The sequence below is a fragment of the Mobula hypostoma genome, chromosome 27 (assembly GCF_963921235.1).
Source record: "Mobula hypostoma chromosome 27, sMobHyp1.1, whole genome shotgun sequence".
Classification (NCBI taxonomy): domain Eukaryota; kingdom Metazoa; phylum Chordata; class Chondrichthyes; order Myliobatiformes; family Myliobatidae; genus Mobula; species Mobula hypostoma.
Genome location: NC_086123.1, coordinates 36,550,786 through 36,575,444, shown reverse-complemented (window position 1 = coordinate 36,575,444; position 24,659 = coordinate 36,550,786). Strand labels below are relative to the sequence as shown.

Here is a 24,659-nt window from a genome sequence, read left to right as displayed (position 1 = left end):
TTATATTCCTTCTGGGTAGCCTCCAACCTGATGGTATGAACATTCGATTTCTGCTTGTGGTAATCTTTTTTCCCTCCCCATTCCCTCTTCTGTTCCGCACTCTGGCCTCTTACCTTTTTTTCACCTGTCTATCACATTCCCCTGGGTCCCCTCGTCCTTCCCTTTCTCCTACGGCCCACTCTGTTCAACTACCAGATTCATCCCTTTACCTTTCCCACCCACCTGGCTTCACCCATCACCTTCTAGCTATCCCCCTTCCCCTCCCCCCCCCACCTTTTTATTCTGCCATCTTCCCCCTTCCTTTCCAGTCCTGAAGAAGGGTCTTTGCTTGAAACATCGACTGTTTATTCACTTCCATAGAGGTTCCTGACCTGCTGAGTTCCTCCAGCATTTTGTGTTTATGAATAACCATTTTCCTGTCTTTGGGAGCTTCACCAGAGGCTACAGATCATGAAAATCTGAAGTGAAAACAGAAAATGCTGGCAATATTCAGCAGGGCAGGGAGCCTCTGTAGAAAGAGCCAGAACTAGTTTTCAGATCGGAGACCCTTTGTCACAACTGGCTTTGATAATGAACTCCAAAAGAACAGGAGGGGTAGGCCATTCGTCCCTCAAGTTGACCCATCATTCAATATAACGATGCTGATCTATGCTGGTCTCAGCTCCCCCTCTGTGCCAGTACCCCACCGCCTTTCATCGCCGAGAGGATTGGCACTTGATTTACTCCGCTGGTGATGTGAAACCAAATACCTCATCATAATCACGAGAAAGTCTGCAGATGCTGGAAATCCAGAGCAACACACAAAATGCTGGAAAAACTCAGCCAGTCAGGTATCTGAGTAAGAGTAAACATACAGTCGACGAGAATTTGTTTCAGGACCAGACTCTTCTTCAAGACAATAAAAGGTTTCATTATAATTACAATTATAACCTTCATTATAATGAAAGGTTTGCAAGTCAAATTCCTGAAACATCTGCACAGTGACTAACCCCAGCACAGAAAATCACGGTATAGACGTTTTGTCTTTTTGGGGGGTTTAAAAACAAGTACCAACTTTTCTTGAGTTTGGAGACAACTTCGGCCTCGTTGGTGAAGCGAGCGCCTCCCGGCCACTGGGAGGACCGCGCTGGCCTCCGAAAACATGTGCGTAACTCTTATCGCTCCCGGCGCTCCTCGATGCGGGTGCGTGCGATTTCCAGTTCGGCAGGAGGCAAGGGCGCCGAGCGTTGTATTTGGTTCCGGCCTCGGCGGTGGGGTCCGGGGTCCGGGGTCCCGGTTACCGGCTCGGGGCAGCGGCCGGCGGGAGGGGTGATGCGGACTGGGCCTGGCGCTCGGTCAGAGGCGGGCGATAGGCTGGTGCGAGAGTTTCTGCGCGGCGGAGGGACTGTGAGGTGAGGTGGGCGGAGGTGCGTGGGCCCGGGCCGGGCGCTGTTCTTTCTCCCGGGCCAGAGGTTGGGGACGGTGGGGAGAGGAGAGGGATGGGTGAGTGAGGGGTAGGATGGTGAATGAGGAGGGGAGGGATGGATGGGGGCAATATTAAAAATGTGCCTTTCAAACAATGGTTTTCATTTAAGAGCTTACGTTACAGGAGGTCAAGTGGACAGCGCTGACAGCTGGACAAGCAAGTGGATTGCACTGAAAGAGAGATTCCATCAAAAAGATGGAAGGAAAAACTCCAGACATCAGGCTTTAGTTTTGAACTTGTGCACATTGCGTTTCTAAACTAAAATGTGGGAGGTTGGTGAATGGACTGTGTTTGAGAGTTTGTGTTCGGCTATCTGTGGAGGTTGTTAACATGGATCTTCACTTCCTGCAGTGTTTATATTATCTCAGGCTGATCTCCTCAGACCGGCAAATTGCAGCCTGTGCTGAATTTTCTGCTTTCTGCTGCCGTGGAGCTAGTGGAATTAAAGATTAGATTTATTTATCACATGTACGTCAAAACATAAAGTGTAATGTGTCGTTTGGGTCAGTCCAAGTATATGGCAGGAGCAGCCCACCAACATGCCCTTGCAACTTTGGAATGTGGGAGGACCTGGAAGAAACACATGCTATCACAGAAGGAACATACAAACCCCTTACAGACAGCAGCGGCATTGGTTGTCAGATAATCCTTGAGTCAGGGCCCTCCTGTAAACTGCTGATTCCTGAGGTTGCGTGATTGCTTTGTGAGGAGAAATTAGGTCGAGTGGATTTGCAACCATGAGAGTGGATCTAATTGGACTTTACAACATTACTAGCTGTACATGGGGAAGGTATCTCCTTTGGTGTGCAGAACAAGGGCTCACAGTCCCAGATTGCAGGGCAAGAGATTAGACACAGAGATTAATCAAAATTTCTTCAGCAACAGTGTGGTGATCCATGGCATTCACTGCTGCACAGGGTTATAGAGGCATCATCTCTGAATGCATTTATGAGGGAAGCTGATGTATTAATAGCAAAGAGTATGGGGGGGGTGGAGAGAGAGAGAAAGGAAAATGGGTCATTGGAAATGATATACCTTGAGAGATGGGACAGATTAGAGGGGCTGAACGGTCTGCTCCTGTCCCTATTTTCCCTGTCATCAGCCAGTGTCAGCAGGGACAGGAGAGTGAAGTTCACTCACTTATGGGCGCCAGGCTGTGCCCACCCCGCCCCCCACCCTGGGGTCGGGGCATTGCCCCAGTCCTGAAAACAGAATAAATTGAAGCAATTTAGTGAAGGGAGTATGGTGCTCCATGGAGATAGGGAAGGGGAAGGAAATCTGACACTGACAAATCCTCACAGTGAAGGAGTATGGTGCTCCATGGAGAGAGGGAAGGGAAGCGGGAGTAAATCTGACGCTGACAAATCCTCACAGTGAAGGGATTGTGGTGCTCCATGGAGATGAGGAAGGAGAAGTAAATCTGACACTGACAAATAAAAATTAAACCTGTTGATTACAGAAGCAGAATAATGAAGAACTGGGGTGTCATTGGCGGAATAGCAGCAGCCCTGGCAGCAAGCATCTACGTGTTGTGGGGGCCGATTACAGAGAGGAAGAAACGCAGGAAAGGTACGTTCACAAGTGTTGTTTCAGACAGAGCTCGCTCCTTTCCATTCAGCCCCTTCTCACTGCAAACACTTGGCAGTAAAAGAAAATTTGCCAGAGGAACCCGGTGGCTCAGGAGTATCTGTAGAAGGAAACAGACAGTGGACATCTGGGGTGGAGACGCTCCGTTTGTAGAGAAAAGTGGACAGTCGAGACCCTCCGTTTGTAGTAGGAAGTGGACAGTCGAGACCCTCCGTTTGTAGAGGGAAATGGGCAATGAACATCTCAGGTGGAGACCCTCCATTTGTAGAGGGAAGTGGACGGTCGTGACCCTCCGTTTGTAGAGGGAAGTGGACAGCCGAGACCCTCTGTAGAAGGAAGTAGACAGTCGAGACCCTCCGTTTGTAGAGGGAAATGGGCAATGAACATCTCAGGTGGAGACCGTCCATTTGTAGAGGGAAATGGACAGTGGACATCTCGGGCCGAGACCCTCCGTTTGTAGAGGGAAATGGGCAATGAACATCTCAGGTGGAGACCCTCCGTTTGTAGAGGGAAATGGACAGTGGACATCTCGGGTCGAGACCACCTGTCTGGACTGCTTTTTAAACTTCAGATTCCAGCATCTGCAGTCTCCTGTGTTTCCACTGTAATCTTTATTTTCTTTGTATTCAAGCCTAAGTGACATCCCCTGACACATTTTACATAAGGTTCATTCTGTACTCTGTAGATTTGCACTGCAGAATTCTTAAGTGCATAAATTCTGAGATTAAAACTGTTGCAACATTGTTTCTGACCACTAGTTGATATGGTGCCCACTCACTCTGTTGTGAAATTGGCTGGCCGTATTCCTCTGTACTAGCAGCAGATCCCCCCCCCCCCCCAACCCCCCAGGTTGCTTTGCTAGTGTAAGCTGTTCTCTGCATTCTGCATTGTAATATTGCTCAAGTCGAAACTACAATGACATTAGTGCTGGAAGCACTCAGCATCTGTGAAGGGGAAACAGATTTAATGCATAAGGTTAAGGCCTATTTGTCCGGTCAAGTCTTTGCCATAAAATGTACATGGTTTCCACCCCCTCACCCCCAGTGCTGGCTGGCTGCTGAGTGTTTCCAGCATCTTCTGTTTTTATTTCACATTTCCAGCTCTAGTGTTTTTGACTGTTGTGAACTGCACGGCAAAGGGAAAGTTATATGTCAGTGGATGCACCTGGCATCGGGATCTGTGCAGGAACTTGAGCTCGCAAATCAACCCTGACTGCAGGCTGTGCTGAAGCTTTTGGATTAGAAACCAAACCGGGAATTTAGCTCTCTGTGTGAATATGAAAGATCCCATGTTACCATTCATAATAGGGTGACTTCTCCCTCTTCTGCTGACTTACATTTATCCCTCATATTTCATCAATAGAAACTTACTAACTGATTCTTATCACTTTGCATTTTGTGGGAGCTGGCTCTGGCATCTCACTTTCAACTCCAGTATAGTAACACACTCCAAAAGTACTTACTTGGTTGTAAAATGCTTTGGGATGGCCTCAGGAGAGTCATGATCTACCCAGGTATTCTCCAACCTGATAGCATGAACATGGATTTGTTTAACTTTTGGTAATTTCCTCCTCTCTTTTTCCATTCCCCATTCTGGTTCCCCTCTTACAGCTTCTCCTCACCTGCCCATCACCTCCCTCTGGTTCCCCTCCTCCTTCCCTTTCTTCTATGGTCTACTCTTCTCTCCTATCAAATTCCTCTGTCTTCAGTCCCTTACCTCTTCTACCTATCACCTCCCAGTTTCTTACTTCATCCTCCTCCCCCACCCACCCACCTTCCCTCTCACCTGTCATCCGCCAGTTTGTACTCCTTCCCTTCCCCCCCCCCACTTTCTGATTCTGTCTTCTCCCCCTTCCTTTCCAGTCCTGATGAAGGCTTCTAGCTCACAACATCAACTGTTTATTCCCCATGATGCTGCCTCACTTGCTGAGTTCCTCCAACATTCAGGAGTTTGTTTTTTTTCTTATCTCTGCCTTTGAAAATCTTTCTTTTTCCTTGGCCTGATCTTCTCAGTTTTCATTGGGTACTTTTGTTTACACCAAAATCCTTTTAAAAATCACGTATAATGCAATTTACATGGTTTTAAAGGGAAGTATTAGCAGAACAAGTTGATGTAGTAAGTTTGCATCAGTAAACTGGGCTCATTCTTAAACATAGAACGTTCCATAAAACGGTACAGCATAGCCCAGGCCCTTTGACTCACAATGTTGTGCTGACCCCAAAATCAATCTAATCCTTCCCTCCCACACAGCTCTTCATTTTTCTGTCATGCATGTTCAAAGTACGTTTATTATCAAAGTATGTATACGATATACAACTGCAGACACGAGGAAGTCTGCAGACGCTGGAATTTCAAGCAACACTCATAAAAACTACTGGTGAACGCAGCAGGCCAGGCAGCATCTCTAGGAAGAGGTACAGTCGACGTTTCAGGCCGAGACCCTTCGTCAGGACTAACTGAAAGAAGAGTTAGTAAGAGACCTGTGAGTCGGTTGGGGTGATATGCTGCGTCCGGTGCTCCCGATGCAGCCTTCTATATATTGGCGAGACCCGGCGCAGACTGGGAGACCGTTTCACTGAACACCTACGCTCTGTCTGCCAGAGAAAGCAGAATCTCCCAGTGGCCACACATTTTAATTCCACATCCCATTCCCATTCTGACATGTCTATCCACGGCCTCCTCTACTGTCAAGATGAAGCCACACTCAGATTGGAAGAACAACACCTTATATTCCGTCTGGGTAGCCTCCAACCTGATGGCATGAACATCGACTTCTCTAACTTCCGCTAAAGCCCCACCTCCCCCTGGTACCCCAACCGTTATTTATTTATATATATAAATTTTTTTTTTCCCCTCTCCTTTTTCTCCCTCTGTCCCTCTCACTATACCCCTGGGCTTCGCCCCTCCCCCTTTCTTTCTCCCTAGGCCTCCTGTCCCATGAACCTCTCATATCCCTTTTGCCAATCATCTGTCCAGCTCTTGGCTCCATCCCTCCCCCTCCTGTCTTCTCCTATCATTTTGGATCTCCCCCTCCCCCTCCCACTTTCAAATCTCTTACTAGCTCTTCTTTCAGTTAGTCCAGACGAAGGGTCTCGGCCCGAAACGTCGACGGTACCTCTTCCTAGAGATGCTGCTTGGGCTGCTGCGTTCACCAGCAACTGTTATGTCTGTTGCATACAATACACAACATTGAGATTCATCTCCTAACAGGCAGCTACAAGACAAAGAAACCCAAAAGAACCCATTAAAAAACGACCATCGAACACCCGATGTGCAGAGAGAGGGAATAAAAACAAACTCTGCAAACAATAAAAGCAAGTTCAGAACTGAAGTCCACGAAAGAGGATCCAGTTTAGCACAGAGCCGAGTAAACATTGCAGAGGAGTGAGCTGAACCGGCTTTTTGATCTGGCCCAACGTTGAAATCATCGTCCAAGCAGCAGGTTGTGTCGCTTGATACTCTCCGGGGCCTGGACCCTGCCACCTCGATTTGGCCTGTACCCAACCTTTCCGATTCGACCCAGGGCTCAAATCGTTGTCCAAGCATCAGGTTCTGTCTCACTCAAATGTCACTAATGTATCTGCACCCACCACTCTCTGTGTAGGAAAAAAATTTACCTCTGACATCCCTCCTATACTTGCCTCCAATGACCATAATTCTGCCCCCTCCTAAAAGCAAAGTTAAAGGTGGATTCTGGAGAAAAACACAACAAATGAAGTTTGTGCTTGTTTAAGGGATTTGGGAAAATAAATTATTTTCTAGCCAGAGAGCAGTTGTAATCTGAAGTGTCAGTGGAAGCAGTTTCAAGAGTAGCTTCCTGAAGGCAATAGAATACACAAAGGGGAAAATCCTGCCTGTCCATGAAAGCGAATGGGCACGTAGGACTTATTTGAGAGCCAGTTCATTAGCACAAGCACATTGGACTGAATTGTCTCTCTATGGTGTTTTATACAATGAATCTAACTCCGCTTAAGATGATGGTGTTACAGCAGCTGTGGCCTGACCTATTGAACTCCTCCAGCAGATTCAGTCTCCTTTATCTTCAGCGTTGTCTGAGCTGTGGCCTTTGGGGCAGAGTATTGCCCCTCAGCCCAGGTAATACAACTCGTGTATTGCTTCGCCTCTGAGCCCAGGTAATACAGCTCCTGGTCCAGACAGCTCAGTTCCACTGACACCTGCTTTTGAGCCTGAAATTTGGAAAGGATGGTTCATTATACTTTTGGCTCTTCCATGAACATACATCAGAAATAGATTGGTTAGCACAAAATGCATGCAACTCAGTAGAATAGGCACTAGAAATTCTGCAGGTGCTGGAAGTCTTGAGCAACACACACAAATTGCTGGAGGAACTCAGCTTGTCAGCAGTATGAACAGACGACGTTTCGGGCCGAGACCCTTCATCAGGACTGGAAAGGAAGGGGTCAGAAGCCTGACTGAAAAGGTGGGAGAGAGGGAAGTTGTAAGTAGTAGGTAAGACCAGGTGAGATATTGACTACATTTCTCTCCATAGATGCTGCTTGACTTGTTGAGTTCCTCGAGAATTTTGTGTGTGCAGCTAAATAGAAGTACTGACTTAAATATTATGTATGTGACACCCAAGTTTCAATGGTATATAGCCAAACCAGTTTGCTATGATTAGCAGAAAAGCATTCTAACAAGTTTGCTGCAGTCTATTCATTCAATGTTGTTGTTCCCTAGGACTCGTTCCTGGTCTCTTGAACCTCGGAAACACCTGCTTTATGAACTCCCTGCTACAGGGCCTGGCTGCTTGTCCGTCGTTCATTCGCTGGCTCGGTGACTTCACGGCGCATTACAGTTTGGACACATCAGAGGAAGAGCAGTGTCCGTATCTGTCTATCACACTTCTCCGCTTACTCCGAGGTGAGACCTGGGGCTGGGGAACGGTGAAGTTTTACATTGTCTTCTGAAGGCCTAAGATGTGCTGCACGGTAGTGTAGCAGTTAGCACAACGCTGTTACATCCCCGGGCGTTACGGAGTTCAGCATTCAGTTCTGGCGCCGTTCTGTGAGGGGTCTCTGTACGTCCTCCCCGTGGAATGAGTGGGTTTACTCTGGGTCCTGCAGTTTCCTCTTACGGTCCGAAGATGTACCAGGTAGGTCAATTGGTCATTATAAATTGTCCCTTGGTTAGGTTAGGGTTAATTGGGTTTGCTGTGGTGGTGTGGCTTGACGAGCTGGAAGGACTGACTCCGCTCTGTATTGCTAATGAAAATAAATTAATTAATTAAATGAAAATGGGTCTTTTCTTGGGAGATAGGTGTGAGGTGGTGCACAGTCAGCAGTGGGAAAGTCTGCTTTTTAATGTTGTCATGGTAATATAACTTCTTGTTGCTTCCCATTCATCTGTGTGTTGTGTTGTACTAATGATCTGTAATTAAATTTTAATCTCTCTAGATTTCCTCCTTTATCTGCTTGAACATTAATCTAATACCATTCTGACTTGATAGTAATCAGGGATCAGATTGTCAGCAATTAATCTTAAAGTCATATATCCTCAGAATCAGAATCAAGTTTATTGTCATTGATGTAGGTCATGAAATTTGTTGGTGCAGTGCAATGCAAACTATAAAAAATACCGTACACTACAATCAGAAATATAAAAAATAAGTAGTGCAAAAAGAGAGCACTAAATGTTACTTTTTAAATTTTAGATTTCCATTATTTTTCCATTTTTTAAAAACATTTTGGTGTCAGTCTCAGAGCTTGCGCAAGCTTAGCAGACAGTGGTGATGATCACTTCTTGTTTAACACTTCACTGGCAACCCAGTGGCTTCAGTGGACATTTACTTTCTGACTTGATCACACCCATTGCCATTCTCTGTCTCATATCACAGACACCAAATTAACCGGGAGGTGGATATTCAGAAGTGCTCTTGACATACATGGGCTTAGTTAAAAAGCATAGAACAACACAGCACACTACAGGCCCTTTGGGTCACAATATTTTGTTTATTTATTGAGATACAGCGCGGAATAGGCCTTTCCGGCCCTTCGAGCTGTGCAGCCCAACAATCGTCCAATTTAACCCTCTCCTAATCACAGGACAATTAGCAATGACCAGTTAACCTACCAACCAGTATGTCTTTGCTGTGGGAGAAAACTGGAGCACCTGGATGAAACCCACGCGGTCACGGGGAGAACGTACAAACTCCTTGCAACGCATCAGGAGTTAACCCGGGTCACCGGTACTGTAAAGTGTTGTGCTAACCACTATGCTACTGTGCTTCCCTTTTAACCTACTGTAAGATCAGTATGTGCCTTCCCTCCCACATAGCTCTTCATTTTTGTATTCTCTTTAAAAACTAACCATTTGGAGAACATTTGCTGCTTCTCATTTATTATCTGTGTTTGGAATGATTAAAGTTGACACTCGCTGTAAGAAATCCTGAGTGTGGACGTGCAGTTCCATGTCATGGTTGGTTGCAGTGTTCCCTGTTTTCTCTCTCTCTCTCAGCACTTTGGGTTGAATAGTCTTGAACCAGGTGAGGGACACTCATTTGTTTAATGAAGCAGCATGTTATGCAATGGACTAAACTGCTCAAAAGGTTGCTGAAATGTTTTCGATCTGAATTGGATAAATATGCAAAAGGAAATAATTTGTATGGATGTGGGATTAATTGGAACTCTTTCAAAGAACTGCATAGGCACAGCAGAATGATGCAGTGAACAAGGATTTCTTTACCTTGCATTCAAAACCTGCTTTAATTCCTTCTGTTTATTAACCACAGCAGTTCTTATTTATTTCCCAATTTTCCTTCCTTCTCTCATACATTGAAACACTCCAATGGGAGACAGTATTCCTTTGGTACATTAAGGCAGCAGGAAAAATATCCTGGTCAGAAACGTTTTGTATAAAGATAGAAGTTCATTATCTGTGCACACTAAGATAGTGACCAAGTTACTCTTTTTAAAAGCATAGCAGATTCGACCTGCCTGGTTCTGAAACGATCAAGAATACAGCGTTTTGTCGAATTCCTCACTGATAGTTTTGCACAATCTGGTTGAGCTGCAGTTGACCCTTTCAATGCCCAAACTTTTCTCACTTATGGTAGCAAAGAAGTGGAGGTGGGTGGAAGGCTGCAAGTTGCAAGCTTCATTGTCTCCTCTGTGGCAGTGCTCTCCAACGCTGAAGATTCCTCAGAGGACGTGGTGGATGCAGGAAATCTCCTGGAAGTCTTACGGATGTACAAGTGGCAGATGTCTTTGTTTGAAGAGCAGGTAAATACCAAGAATATAGGAGTTGCGAGGGTATTCAGTGTGTTTAACCTTAGGGGTGCAGGGGTATAAGGCACAGGAGCAGAATTAGGTCATTTGGCCCATCGACTCTGCTCTGCCATTCAATCATGGCTGATCCTTTTTTCCCTTCCTCAGCCCCACTCCCCGCCTTCTCCCCATTATCTTTGTTGCCATGTCCAATCAAGAACCTGTCAAGCTCTGCCTTAAATACACACAACGACCTGGCCTCCACAGCTGCCTGAGGTAACAATTTCTACAAATTCACCACCCTTGGGCTAAAGAAATTTCTTTACAACTCTATTTTAAACGGATGCCCCTCTATCCTGAGGCTGTGCCCTCTTGCTCTGGACTCCCCCACCATGGGAGTCATCCTTTCCTCATCTACTCTGTCTTGGCCTTTCAACATTTGAAAGTTTTCAATGAGATTCCCACCCCCTCCCATCCTTCTAAACTCCAGTGAGTGCAGACCCAGAGCATTCAAGCATTCCTTGACCGATAACGCTTTCATTCCTGGAATCATCCTTGTGAACCTCCTCTAAACCCTTTCAAATGCCAGCACATCTTTTCTTAGGTGAGGAGCCCAAACTGTTCACAGTGTTCAAGGTGAGGCCTCACTAGTGCCTTATAAAGTCTCCACATCACATCCCTGCTCCTATGTTCTAGACCAGGGGTCCCCAATCTTTTTTGCACTGTGGACCGGTTTAATATTGACAATATTCTTGCGGACCAGCCGACCCGGGGGGTGAGGGGGGGGTAGGGTTGCCAACGGACAAGAGTAGCGGTCAAATGCGTTGTGTTCACCCAGAGAAAGACTACAGTGACCATGAAGCCTTGCCCGGGCACCAGTGCGCATGCATGCGCCTCCCGATTATTTTCCTTGCAAATCGTTTTGGCGATTCTGTTCGGGGGGGAGGGGGTGGTGTTAATCACGACCGGAATATAGGTGATAAGTGGCTAATACACTCCGTTTCGTTTCCAGAAGGGTTTATCTCACGAATTTAATATTAAACACACAACGCATATTTTCCTCGCATGAATACAGTGATAAGTCAATTATCAGTGGAGCTTGAAGTAAGTGTTGAATGAACTTCCAGTAGAAGTGGTAGAGGCAGGTTCGATATTATCATTTAAAGAAAAATTGGATAGGTATATGGATAGGAAAGGAATGGAGGGTTATGGGCTGAGTGCAGGTCGGCGGGACTAGGTGAGAGTACCGTGCGGCATGGACTAGAAGGGCCGAGATGGCCTGTTTCCGTGCTGTAATTGTTATATGGTTATATAAGTAAATCAATAGCATCATAACATTTTAAGTAACGTTTGGACATTAAACACACAGCACATATTTTCCCCATATGAACATATAAAATCATTGCAACATACCAATATCGCTGAATCAGTGGGAGCCCTGGGCTTGTTTCCCTGAAACAAGACGGTGCCATCAAGGGGTGAGGGGAGACAGCGATACTCAAAGGGGGTTCCTTATGTCCAGTCTATTCTACAATTTAGTTTTCGTTGCATTCATTGCAAAAAACTCCGCTTCACAGAAATATGTTGAAAGCAACGTTTTCAGTGCTTTCGTGGCTATCTCAGGATATTTAGACTTGACTTTGATCTGGAATGCCAGCAGAGATGTTATGTCAAATATACTTTTCAGCCCGCCATCATTTGCAAGCTCGAGGAGTTGATCTCCTTCCCGCGCTGACATGGATGATGCGTGCGTAATGACCTCACATGCATTCAAGCTCAACAGTGCATGACAGGGAACGAGGAAAGGTGCAGCTGACTCATATCACCAAATCATATCGTTTCCTCACGGCCCGGTAGCGTATGCTTTGCGGCCCGGTGGTTGGGGACTGCTGTTCTAGACCTCTTGAAAAAGACCTTTTGGATTTTTTCCCCATTTAGAAAATAGTCTACGTATTTATTTCTACTACCAAAGTGCATGACTTTGCATTTTCCAACATTGTATTCATTTGCCACTTTTTTACCCATTCTCCTAATCTGTCTTAAGTCCTTCTGTTTCCTCAACACTACCTGCCCCTCTACCAATCTTCGTATCATCTGCAAACTTGGCAACAAAGCCATCTATTCCATGATCTTAAACCATTGATATACAGCATAAAAAGAAGCGGTCCCAACACAGACCCCGGCAGAACACCACTCGTCACTGGCAGCCAAACAAAAAAGGATCCTTTTATTCCCACTCACTGCCTCCTACCAATCAGCCAATGCTCTAACCATGCTAGTAACTTTCCTGTAATACCATGGGCTCTTAACTTGGTAAGCAACCTCGTGTGGCACCTTGTCAAAGGCCTTCTGAAAATCCAGATATACAACATCCACTGCATCCTCTTTATTTATCCTACTTGTAATCTCCTCAAAGAATTCCAACAGGTTCATCAGGCAAGATTTTCCCTTAAGGAAACCATGCTGACTTTGTCCTGTCTTGTCCTATGTCACCAAGCCTGGTCTGTCCTGTGTTTTGTGATACCACACCGGAGGAAATATTGTATCATTTCTTAATGCATGCATTACTAAATGACAATAAAAGAGGACTGTGTGTCTTCGTAATCTAATCTAAAAAAAAGTACTCCATAACTTCATCCTTAACCATGCCAGAGTCCAATGATTTTTGGAAGATCATTACTAATGCCTCCACAATCTCTATCACTACCTCTTTCAGAACCCTAGGGTGCAGTTTATCTGGTCCGGGTGACTTATGTACCTTTAGATCTTTCAGCTTTTTGAGCACCTTCTTCCTTGTAATAGTGACTGCACTCACTCTCTTCCCTCACACCTTTCAACATCTGGCACACTGCTTGTATCTTCCACAGTAAAGATTGATGCAAAATACTCATTTAGTTTATCTGCCATCTCTTTACCCCTGCTATTTTTTCTCTGGTCTCATTCTCTAGCTGTCCTATATCCACTCTCATCTCTCTTTTATTTTTTTACATCCTTGTAAAAGCTTTTACTATCCACTTTGATATTGTTTGCTAGCTTGCAATCTCTTTTACTTTTACATTAGCTTTGACTTCCTTTGTCAGCCACGGTTGTACTATTTTCCCTTTTGAGTCTTTCTTCGTTTATGGAATACATCTTTTCCTGCAACTTCCTCATTTTTCCCAGAAACTCATACCATTTCTGCTCTGCTGTCACCTCTGCCAGCATCTCTTTCCAATTTACTTCGGCCAACTGCTCTCTCATTCCACTGTAATTTCCTTTAGTCCACTGAAGTACTGCTATGTCAGACTTTTGCCCTATCAGATTTTAAGCTGAACTCAGTCGTATTGTGATCACTGTCTCCTAAGGGGTTTTTTACCTGAAGCTTCCTAATCACCTCCAGAAACACCCAATCCAGTATAGCTGATCTCCTAGTGTGTCGTATCTGTAGGAGTGCCCCCTCCATTCAGCCCATCACCTCTGTATTGGTCAAGAAAGTGGTTCCCAGCGTCATCCTAAACACAGGATTGTGCAGATGCTTGTAAATCTTGAGCCATACACACAAAACGCTGGAGGAACTCAGCAAGTCAGGCAGCACCTATGGAGGCAAGTAAACAGTTGAGGTTTTGGGCTGATACCCCTTTGAAGAGATGGGGACACAAGTCATAATAAGAAGTTGGGGAGAGAAGGGGTGAAGTCCTAATGAAGGATCTCGGACCTGAAATGTCAACTGTTTATTCCCCTGACTTGCTGAGTTCCTCCGACATTTTGTGTGTGTTGCTCCCAGCCTAGTCCCACTTTTCACCACTCACCACTGGGTTGATCCTAGCTCTTGAGGTACAGTTTAAACATAGCAAAGATTTCTGACTCTACCTCATCCTTACAGAACCCCCCCCCCCCCACCCCATACTCACTTCCACTCCAATTATTCTACTTTTGAATCTGTGGCCTTGTTTTCTGACCAATCTGGTAGGGGAAATAGACAGTTTGTATTTGGTCAATGTACTGTGACCCATGTAATTTATACACCTCAATTAATTCTCCCCTCAGCTCCTCTGTTCCATTGAAGACGATTCTAGTCTATCAGTGTCTTCTCACAGCCAGCATTTTCCAGTCCCAGCAACATCTCCTGGAATTTAACTTGGTGCGGAGTGTTATAATTTGGAAAATTGAACCAAGCCAGGACATATTGGCAGGCCCCAGCAAATGTCACTGAACAGCAAGTCCTTGGAGTGCAAGTACAGAGTTTCCTGAAAGTGGTGACACAGGTAGACAGAGTGGTGAAGAACATGCATGGAATGCTTGTTTTCATGGGTTGGCTTTGGATATACATGTAGGGAGGTCATGTTACAGTTGGTTAAACTGCACTTGGAGTGCTGTGTGCAGTTCTGATTGATAGCCTGTGGAAAAGATGTAATTAAGCTAGAGGGTAGCAGCAGAGATCCACGGATGTTGCTCGGGATGGAGACTTGAGTTATAAGATTGGATAGCTTGGGGCTGTTTTGCCTGGAGGGAAGGAAGCTGAGATGTGACGGGACAGAGGTTTATACAATCTAGAGTAAGTAGTTAATCCTTTAGGCAGGGTAAGGGAGTCTAAACCTAGAGGGCATATCTTTAAAGTGAGAGGGGAGAGATTTAAAGGGGAACACAACGTTCTGTAGATGTTGGAAATCTTGAGCAACACACACAAAGTGTTGGAGGAACTCAGCAAGTCCGGCAGCATCCATGGAGGGGAAAAACAGTTGACATTTTGGGCCTGGACATTTCATTAGGACTTAGCCCAAACCATTAGCTGTCTATTCCCCTCCATAGATGCTGCTGTATGGGGTCTTTTTTTTATATTAAATTTAAAATGGCTTCTTTGCTATGTTATACTGGGGAATGCTTCGTTGTTATGTTAAGTGCTGAGAATGTCTCCAGCTAGACAGTTGCTTGGGTTACTACAGATAGCAGGGTGCTATTAGCCAATGGGTGGTCATGTATCGTTTTTTGCGGATGGTAATACTGTATCACATGACTGGGGACGGGGTTTTGGCGGGGAGTGGGAGGAGAGACGGGGTTTTTGGCGGGGAGTCGGAGGAGAGACTGGGAGGATGGTGGACGGGGTTTTGGCGGGGAGTCGGAGGAGAGACGAGGACGGTGGAGAGACGGGAAGGACCGAGAAGAGACGGGGAGTCGGAGGAGAGACGGGGAGGACGGCGGAGAGACGGGGAGTCGGAGGAGAGATGGGGAGGACAGTGGACGGGGTTTTTGGGGGGAGTCAGAGGAGAGACGGGGAGGATGGTGGAGAGACGGGGAGGACGGCGGAGAGACGGGGAGGACGGCGGAGAGACGGGGAGGACGGCGGAGAGACGGGGAGGACGGCGGAGAGACGGGGAGGACGGCAGAGAGACGGGGAGGACGGAGGAGAGAAGGGGAGTCGGAGGAGAGACGGGGAGGACGGCGGAGAGGTGGGGAGTCGGAGGAGAGACGGGGAGGACAGTGGATGGGGTTTTTGGGGGGAGTCAGAGGAGAGACGGGGAGGACGGTGGAGAGACGGGGAGGACGGAGGAGAGAAGGGGAGTCGGAGGAGAGACGGGGAGGACAGTGGACGGTGTTTTTGGGGGGAGTCGGAGGAGAGACGGGGAGGACGGAGGAGAGACGGGGAGTCGGAGGAGAGACGGGGAGGACGATGGAGAGACGGGGAGGACAGTGGAGAGACGGGGAGTCAGAGGAGAGACGGGGTTTTTGGCGGGGAGTCGGAGGAGAGACAGAGAGTCGGGGGAGGACGGTGGGGAGTTGGAGGAGAGATGGGGTTTTTGGCGGGGAGTCGGAGGAGAGACGGGGAGGACAGTGGACGGAGTTTTGGCGGGTAGTCGGAGGAGAGACAGAGAGGACGGAGGAGAGACGGGGAGTCGGGGGAGAGACAGGGAGGACGGCGGACGTGCGGAAAAGCTCCGGTCGATCACTCCGGGTGATCCCGAGCCGTGAGTCGACAGGATTCAGGTGGTCGTCAGGAATCGACTGAGCTCCAATGGTTGTGCACGAAGAACTTGGACTTCGATAAGGCTTGGCGCCTTTTTTTCATTACTTCCTTTTCTGTATCGAATTTATATTAATGTCATAGAATTAGTAATATCTATAAAGTGTACTTGGTAAAACGTACTGGGTGTGCTGGCTGGCTGATTGATGTTTGGGATTGATTCGGGCGGCAACCGACTCTGTAGGAAGCGTTGAGGCAGGTGCTGGGTGGGATTTCCCCTAGACATATACGAGCCAATATAACTGAGCGTTACACTGCCTTGACTTGCTGAGTTCCTCCAGCGTTTTGTGTGTGTTGCTGAAGATTTAAAGGGGAACTGAGGGGCAAGTTTTTAAGTGCAGAGGGTGATGAGTACAAAATGAGCAGTCAGAGTGAGTGGTAGTGCCTAGTACAATTACACAATTTGCAAAAGATGTTTTGACACAGACATAGAACTGGAAAGGTTTAGCGGTTCAGTGTACGGACCAAATGAAAGCAAACAGTATTAGTGTGGATGGAGATCTTGGTCAGTTGATCGAAGGAGGCTGATTCTGTGCTATAGAACTCCATGAATGTAACTCTCCCTTGAACTCTCTCCACTGCAGCCACACCCTCCTGCAACGTGGTGACAGGAAATACATACAGTATTCAAGCTGTGGTCTGACATTACTCCTTGCCGTTATATCACTTCTCTGCTCTTATCTTCTGTGCTTAGATAGTAAAAGAGAGCATCTCATCTGCCATGTTTAATTGAACTGTTCTGCTACCTGAACACCTCTTAGTATCCTCCCATTAACTATACGTCGTCTTGGTTTGTCACATCTCCCTCACACTTCTTGGGAATGAATTCCATTTGCAGTGCTTCTGCTCAGCTGAGAACACCTTTATCTTCCAGCAGTCTTTCCCTCTTCCACTCACTGTCAACCACACTTCTGTACCATTCCATCTTCTTCACCGCACCACAACTTTCAAAATTAGCAGATTAACATATTGTGCAAGAAGTCAAATATGGAGCCAAATATGATACCCCACAGGTAAGAACTTTCCAGTCTAAAAAAACTCCCATCAAACAGCCTCCTCTTTCCTGCCACTGAGCCAATTATAGATCCACTTCCCTTTCATGAATCCCAACTGCTTTTATATTATTGATCAGTGACCCATATGGGAACTTGTCAAAAGTTCATGGTAAAATCCATTAAAACTACATCAACCTACTGCCTTTATCAATCTCCAATATGACCTCCCATTAATCCATGCTGTGATTGAATCTTTCTAAATCAAGGTTTAAACTGTTCCTCAGAAATAATTTTCTGCCCACTACAGTTAAGCTAATTGGCCTGTTGTCAAGTGAATTGGCTGCAATGTGCAAACATTGAAGAATTCATCTGATTATTACTTCACAGTAGAAGCTGAGGCTTTATAACACTCTAGTCAGATCACACTTGGAGTATTGTCAGCACTTTTGGGCCTCTTATCTAAGAATGGATCTGCTGACATTGGAGAGGGTCCAGAGGAGGTTCACAAGGATGATCCTGGGAATGAAAGAGTTAATGTATTAAGAGTGTTTGATGGCTCTGGGCCTGTAGGCACAGGACTTTAGGAGAATGAGGGGGGATCTCATTGAAACCTATCAAATATTGAAAGACCTAGGTAGAGTGGACGTGGAGAGAATGTTTCCTACGGTGGGGGAGCTCCCTTAGAGCTCTGTTCAGATTGGATTTCGAAGACCAGACGGCACAGCGTTGGAATGTAAGCATGTCCATTTAGAGATGGGGAGGAATTTCTTTAGCCAGAGGGTGGTGAATCAGTGGAATTCATTGCCACATTCGGCTGTACAGACCAAGTCATTGGGTATATTTAAAGTGGAGGTCATTTGATTCTTGATTACCAGGGGCGTCAAAGGTTATGGGATGAAGACAGGAGAATGGGGTTAGGGGGATAATAAATCAGCCATGATGGCCTAATTGGCAGAACATACTTGATGGACTGAATGGCCCAATTCTGCTCCTATGTCTTAAGGACTCTGAGTTAATCAGTAGCCTGCTGAGTTTCTATTGCTGATATCAGCTCCTGTGCTGTACACCTGCCCTTAAACAGTAATATGATATAAAATCAAACTTGTTCAATCTTGCCATAGTGTTCCTTGTCTCACAGCATAAGGTTTTGGTTTATATTGTGTGTTGTTCTTGGTCTGAGTGCTTTCCTGCTAGCTGACACTATTCTTCTGTTTTCAGGACGCTCACGAACTGTTTCACGTCCTGACCTCTGCTCTGGAGGATGAACAAGACCGCCATTCTCGAGTTGCACATTTATTCGACATTCAGTCTCTGGAGGTAAAGCAGATTGTGTCCCAACAGTTGTGAACATGATCAGGGTCTTGAGGTCTCTTGATCTTCCCTGCAAGAGAAGGATGATTACCTTCTGGTGTGTTTAAAACAAAAGTTTGTCCAGAACTAAATATCCTGAGCATTCTCTTCTCACATTTCAGGATTACTGCAACAATTTTCCACAGAGAGAATTGGAAATAAGTTACAATTGCGTGACAAGCAGTGCTGGCGCTGGAATATGAGGCGACACTTGCAGACTGCCCCATCACATGGTTGGGTTGTGTCGGATGTTAACGCATTTCACTGTATGTGTCGACGTACATGTGACAAACAGCTGGGAATCTGACTGACATGTTTTACATCAGTGGGCTCAAGCTAAAGTAAGGAGGGTGACTTTTCCCCGTCACACAATTAAAGTGAGTATTAACACTGCATTGAAATTTTCCTGATCCCATTGAACTCAAGACTGGACGAGAGGAATTCTTGCATTTACTTCTGCATTCTGCACATCTTTCACGTCATTTTCCACATCTAAGATATGTTTTTGAGGTGTCTTTGTTGTAGTAAAGAAAACACACCATAGATCATCTTAGGATGGTGAGCTCCTACAGCGTAGATCATATGCACACAATAACAATACAGAATAAAGTGTAACAGTAGTGCAGGTAAATAATAAGGTGCAAGATCATTATAAAGTAGACTGTGAGGTCAAGAGTCCATCTTATTGTACCAGGGAACTATTCCATAGAAGCTGTTGTGAGCCTGATGGTACGTGCTTTCAAGATTTTGTATCTTCTGCCCAATGGGAGAGGGGAGAAGAGAAAATGTCTGGGGTGGGGATTATGCTGGCTGCTTTACCAAGGCAGCGAGAAGTATAGACAGAGCGCATGGAGGGGAGGCTGGTTTCCGTGATGAGATGTCCACAACTCTCTGCACTTCCTTGCAGTCACCTGCTGAGCAGTTGCCAGACCAAACTGATGCATCGAGATAGGATGTTTTCTACGCTGCGTTCAGAAAAATTGGTTAAGGGTTAATGGGGACATGTCAAATTTCTTTAGCCCCCTGAGAAAGTAGCCCCTCTGAACATTTTTGGCCATGCTTGTATGTAAATGCTTAACTACACTACAAACAGTAGTTCATTGTTTGTGATGAGTTTTGGGATATCCTGCATTATGAAATACACTGAACATTGGAAGTTTTATCGGTCAGTGAGCAATGTGTATTTTGAAATGTATTGCAAAGTCATGTCATCTCAGAGCTGGTTGGAGCCAACTTGACTTATTTCCCAAAGGCTCAGAGCTGAAACCAGCAAACACTGTTTAGTTTAGAAAACGTTGTTGTTTGCTTTCCATCAGACTTGGTAATCTCTCTATCTCCTTGGTTTTCATAGAGTCCACCAGAATTTGAGGAAAGCCAGATGAGCTGCAGGAGCCGAAGTAAGAATCTTCATAGTAAAATGTACCTTAGTGATGTTGGCACTCAATTCAGTGTGACAGTAACCAAGTCAATACGGTGAAGGACTGGGCAACAAGCACAACCTCAGCTGAGAAACTAAACCCATGAGACATACAGACAGCAGAATGTCCATTGAAAAATTGTGGGAATCATTTCTGATTTGAAGGTACCCATTGTGACCAGTTTTGTGTAATAACATGTAAAGACCTGCATTCAGTTTAAAAACACTTTACTCATTGGTTAAAATTGAACCGAGTTGATTAAGGGCTATTCAACCGAGTAACCAAAAAGTTGGTCAAAGACACAGATTAGGGAAGGCAGAAGTGCTGAAGTTTTGGACCCGTTGCAGAGCCTGCACGCTGGCGGGTGAAGCGAGTGGAGTCAGAATTAGATATGCAGGAGCAATTATATTTACATATCATCTTCCTTATCTTCACCTCTCTAGATTTAATGCTGACAATTGTTGTTACTGGGAGACAGTGTTCCACTTTCTGAGGCTGGCGAGAATACTAGGTGAAGTAGGGTCAGAGTAAGGCTCCATCAGCTTTGACCCAACTGCATGTCTCTCCTCCAGAAACAATCAGCCACCGTGGCATCCATCTTCCTACACCCTCCTACTAAGTGGCAGAGTGAAGTTAACAGCAGCTTCCTGAGCCCCAGAAACCATCCTGATTGAACTAACAGACTTGTGCAAAGGCACAGTGGCCATTCTTCCCTACCCTGCTATCCCAACATAACCACTTCCAGCAAGGAATTGCTGAATAGCGATCACCAGTGTGCCCTCTGGAAGGTCTCTCTCATTCCCTATCACAGCACTCCCAGAGTCAGATGCCAAACTCCTTCTGCCCTACAGACATACAAGTTAATGTGGCACATTTCAAGAGCTGAAACATGGTTCCTTCCTGTCCGTCATCTCACTAGTGTATTAGGCAGATTGAGGAATTGGGGGCTGTAAACTGGAACAGATGAAGAACTGAGGCCATGATCATATCGAGTAGACTTTAGGGACCTGGTGTCCTGCTTCTATTTCCTTGTTTTGTGATGTTCCCAACACATTTGGCTGAGCATTTCTTCTGGAGATTGTCTCAATAAATTTTTTTCATCTATAATATCTAGATGAATATGACTTGCTCCACAAGATGACAACAGCACACAAAATAATTCATTGTTGCCCCCTTGTTACAGTCTGATTTTGTTGCTATCTCTCGGAGGTTGTTTTGAGCCTTTTATAGTCAATGCTCTGTGAAGCTCTCCCAGCTGTTCCGATCTATTTGTGTATCTTTCCCTTTCTAGTGGAAAATTGGAAAAGCTGCTGATGGTGCAATTGTGAAATGAAAGCAAAAATTAAAACACTGGAAACCATCTAACACATCATTACTTTCCTCCGCCTCCACTTTCGGCAAGGATCACTCCCTTATCCATTCATCCCTCCCCACCGATCTCCCTGCCAGCAATTATCCCTGCAAGTGAAAGAAGTGCTACACCTTCTCATGCACCTCCATTCAGGGCCCCCAAACACTTCACCTGAGAATCTGCTGGGATTAGCAATTGTGTCTGGTGCTCCCAATGTGGCCTCCTCTACGTTGGTGGGACCTGTCACAAATTGGAGGACCGCTTCGTTGTGCACCTCCGCTCCATCCATCAAACACGGAACTTCCCAGTGGCCAAACATTTTAATTCCCATTCCCATTCTGACGTGGCAGTCCATGCCTCCTCTTGTGCCTCATGGTGAAGGAGCAGCACCTTGTATTTCATCTGGGTAGCCTCCAAACTTCCGGTAAAAAAATTTCCCTTCCCCATCCCTCCTTCTTCTATTCCCCACTCTGGCCTCTTACTCGTCTGCCTATCACCTCCCCCGGCTCCCCTCCTGCCTCCCTTTCTGCTATGGCCCACTCTCCACTCCTATCAGATTCCTTCCACTCCGTTCCAGCCCTTTACGTTTTCCACCCACCTGCCTTCACTTATCATCTTATAACTCTCCTCCTTCCCCTCTCCCCCTTCCTTTCCAGTCCTGAAGGACGGTCTTGGCTCAAAACTTCGACAGTTTATTCATTTCCATAGATGCCACCTGACCTGCTGAACTCCTTCAGCGTGATGTGTGTGTTGCACTGGAAACACACCGCAGGTCTGTGGAAAGATTAATACCGTTAATGTTTCAGGTCTGAGAGGTCAGGACTGTTGAAGGACCCATTTCTCCCGTCACAGATGCTGCTTGGTCTGATCAGCGTTTCCAGCATTTGCTAATTGATTTCTTTCGTTGTTCAAGGGCCTTTGCTGCCACCACCACGTCCTTGGAAGTTTCAGCACCCCTTCCACGGCCGGCTAACCAGTAACATGGTGTGTAAACAGTGTGAGCAACAGGTGGGTGTGTGGTGGGGTGTGTGTGTGGTGACTGCTCTGCAGTGTTTGTGATACCAGTGAATCCATGAAGCAAGATACTCCTTTCTCTTTCTGTCGGGGCTCCATTAGAGCTCTGTTCAGGTTGGATTTCTGTGACAAGAGGACAGCCTCAGAATAGAGGGACATCCATTTAGAATGGAGATGAGGAGGAATTTCTTTAGCCAGAGAGTGTGAATCTGTGGAATTCATTGCCACAGGTGGCTGTGAAGGCCAAGTCATTGGGTATACTTAAGGCAGAGGTTGGTAAGTTCTTAATTAGTCAGGGCATGAAGGGATATGGGTAGAATTCAGGAGACAGAGGCTGAGAGGGAAATGGATCAGCCATGATGAAATGGTGAAGCAGACTCGATGGGCCAAATGGCCTAATTCTGCTCCTATATCTTATGGTCTTATGGTTTTATATAAAACTGAAATCTGACCTGATCCTGGCTGATACAAGGACTTAAGAGATTTTCCATAACCAGTCTGACCAGTGCTGTAGATGTTAGAAGCTCAACTGACTGTTGTGCGAGGATGGGACACCAGGTACTGATCAAGGACATGCAACAGATCATCGTGATCTCAACAAATGAATAGGCTGATAGCACAGTCCGACCTCAACCTGCATACTTTACCAGCACCTGTATACAACCTCGCCCAAATCTGGTCCAATCTCATCTGGCTTGGGATCTCAAGTTGATCTCAACTTGACTCTAGCAGCCTTCAGGCAAAAGTGCTGTGAACTCAAACTGACGATGATTTGGATGGTGGAGTGAGATGGGGCAGGGAGAACCAGACTTGGATCCTAAATATTAGTCTTACTTATCAGATATCAATTTGCCCCCTTGTGTGCCAGTCAAATGCTGAAAACCACTTGTGTCACTATCGTAAGAGGGGCAGGTGCTTCTTTGACAAGTCATCAGCTATATATAAAGCGGAGGTTGATAAGTTCTAGAATAGAAAAAATGCCAAAGATTAGGGCTTGAAGGCAGGAGAATGGGGTAGAGAGGGATAATAAATCAGCCATGGTGGAATGACAGGGCAGACTCAATGAGCGAATGGCCTCATTCTGCTCTCTGTCTTATGGACTATTGGCTTGCAATACAACAGGGTTATTTGCCATTGTGTAAACTCTTCACTCCTCTTAATGATTAGCTGGAGCTGTTCATGGCCCAGAGTCTTCCTATCCTTTCCCTGAATTGGAGATTTGGAAAGAAAGTCCTCTCTGAAAGTGCAAGAGATGTTCAGCATGCTGGCTGGTATCTGTGAACAGAACATCTATCTTCCAATCATCATTTCTCTAGAATGAGCTGTATTGTTTGAGCTGATGAGTTGGAGGTAGGGCCAAGCGTGTAGTTTTCAGAGAGCAGTCAGCTTAGCAAACGAAAACAATTCATTCAGTAACTAGTCTTCTCAAAGAGCACCAGAAACAAACCATAGCAACTTCTCCCAGTAATAGCCAGGTAATTTTATTTTACAAAACAAAATCTAAAGAGTAGAGGATTGCTAGATATGGGTATGAGGATTAATTAATCTTAGGCATTCACACCATTGTGACCATGAAACTTGATTGACAGGGAGATTATCCAATCATCTCCAATCTGACTAGTTGATATGTACTCAGCAATTACAGCTGCCTTCTTACCAGGTGCTAACTGACCTGCTGAGTATTTCCATCACAAGGCTTCAGCACTTATGGATGTAAAGTGCAAGGGGTGGAGTAATGTGGCTTTTGTCACCAGTGCTGAGCATAGGCAAGGTTGTTAGCCTGTAATCATTCCTTGCAGATTCTATGTGTTGCTGTCAGTGTTTGATGGTAGAAATGGTCACTGAAGTGAGTTTAACACTAACGCTGAATTTCCCTCCCAGGGGCCTGTAAGTTGGATAACAGAAATTGGCCAGTCAATTGGCTGGGGTAACAGCGTAGTAGTTAGCATAAAGCTATTACAGTGCCAGCAATGTGGTTCATTTCGTGCCACTTTCTGTAAGGAGTTGTCTGGCATACTGAAACACGCTGTCTGTCACAGTGTACGCTGTGACTGTGTGGGTTTCCTCTGGGTGCTCTGGTTTCCTCCCATATTCCATAGATGCGCGGGTTAGTATGCTAATTGTACACTTGGATGTAACTGGGCGACGTGTGTTTGCTGGGCCCGAAGGTCTGGTTACTGTGCTGTTTCTCTTAATAATTAAAAACAAAATAATATATAGCATAAAATAAAAATTTCCCAGTGTGAACTAAGTTTCCT

The 24,659-nt window shown here is 45.8% G+C and overlaps 1 protein-coding gene across 1 annotated transcript in view; it reads left to right on the top strand.

Annotated features, from left to right (window-relative positions):
• Positions 1–1,145: 1,145 nt before the first annotated feature.
• Positions 1,146–24,659, top strand: part of LOC134338407 (ubiquitin carboxyl-terminal hydrolase 30-like) — a 39,237-nt gene continuing 15,723 nt past the window's right edge. Inside the window, exons 1-7 of the mRNA XM_063034209.1 lie at positions 1,146–1,391; positions 2,925–3,034; positions 7,751–7,933; positions 10,187–10,290; positions 18,487–18,585; positions 19,970–20,015; positions 22,301–22,395. Coding sequence (XP_062890279.1) covers positions 1,177–1,391; positions 2,925–3,034; positions 7,751–7,933; positions 10,187–10,290; positions 18,487–18,585; positions 19,970–20,015; positions 22,301–22,395 — 852 coding nt within the window. The 5' untranslated portion in view covers positions 1,146–1,176. The remainder of the gene's footprint in view (positions 1,392–2,924; positions 3,035–7,750; positions 7,934–10,186; positions 10,291–18,486; positions 18,586–19,969; positions 20,016–22,300; positions 22,396–24,659) is intronic.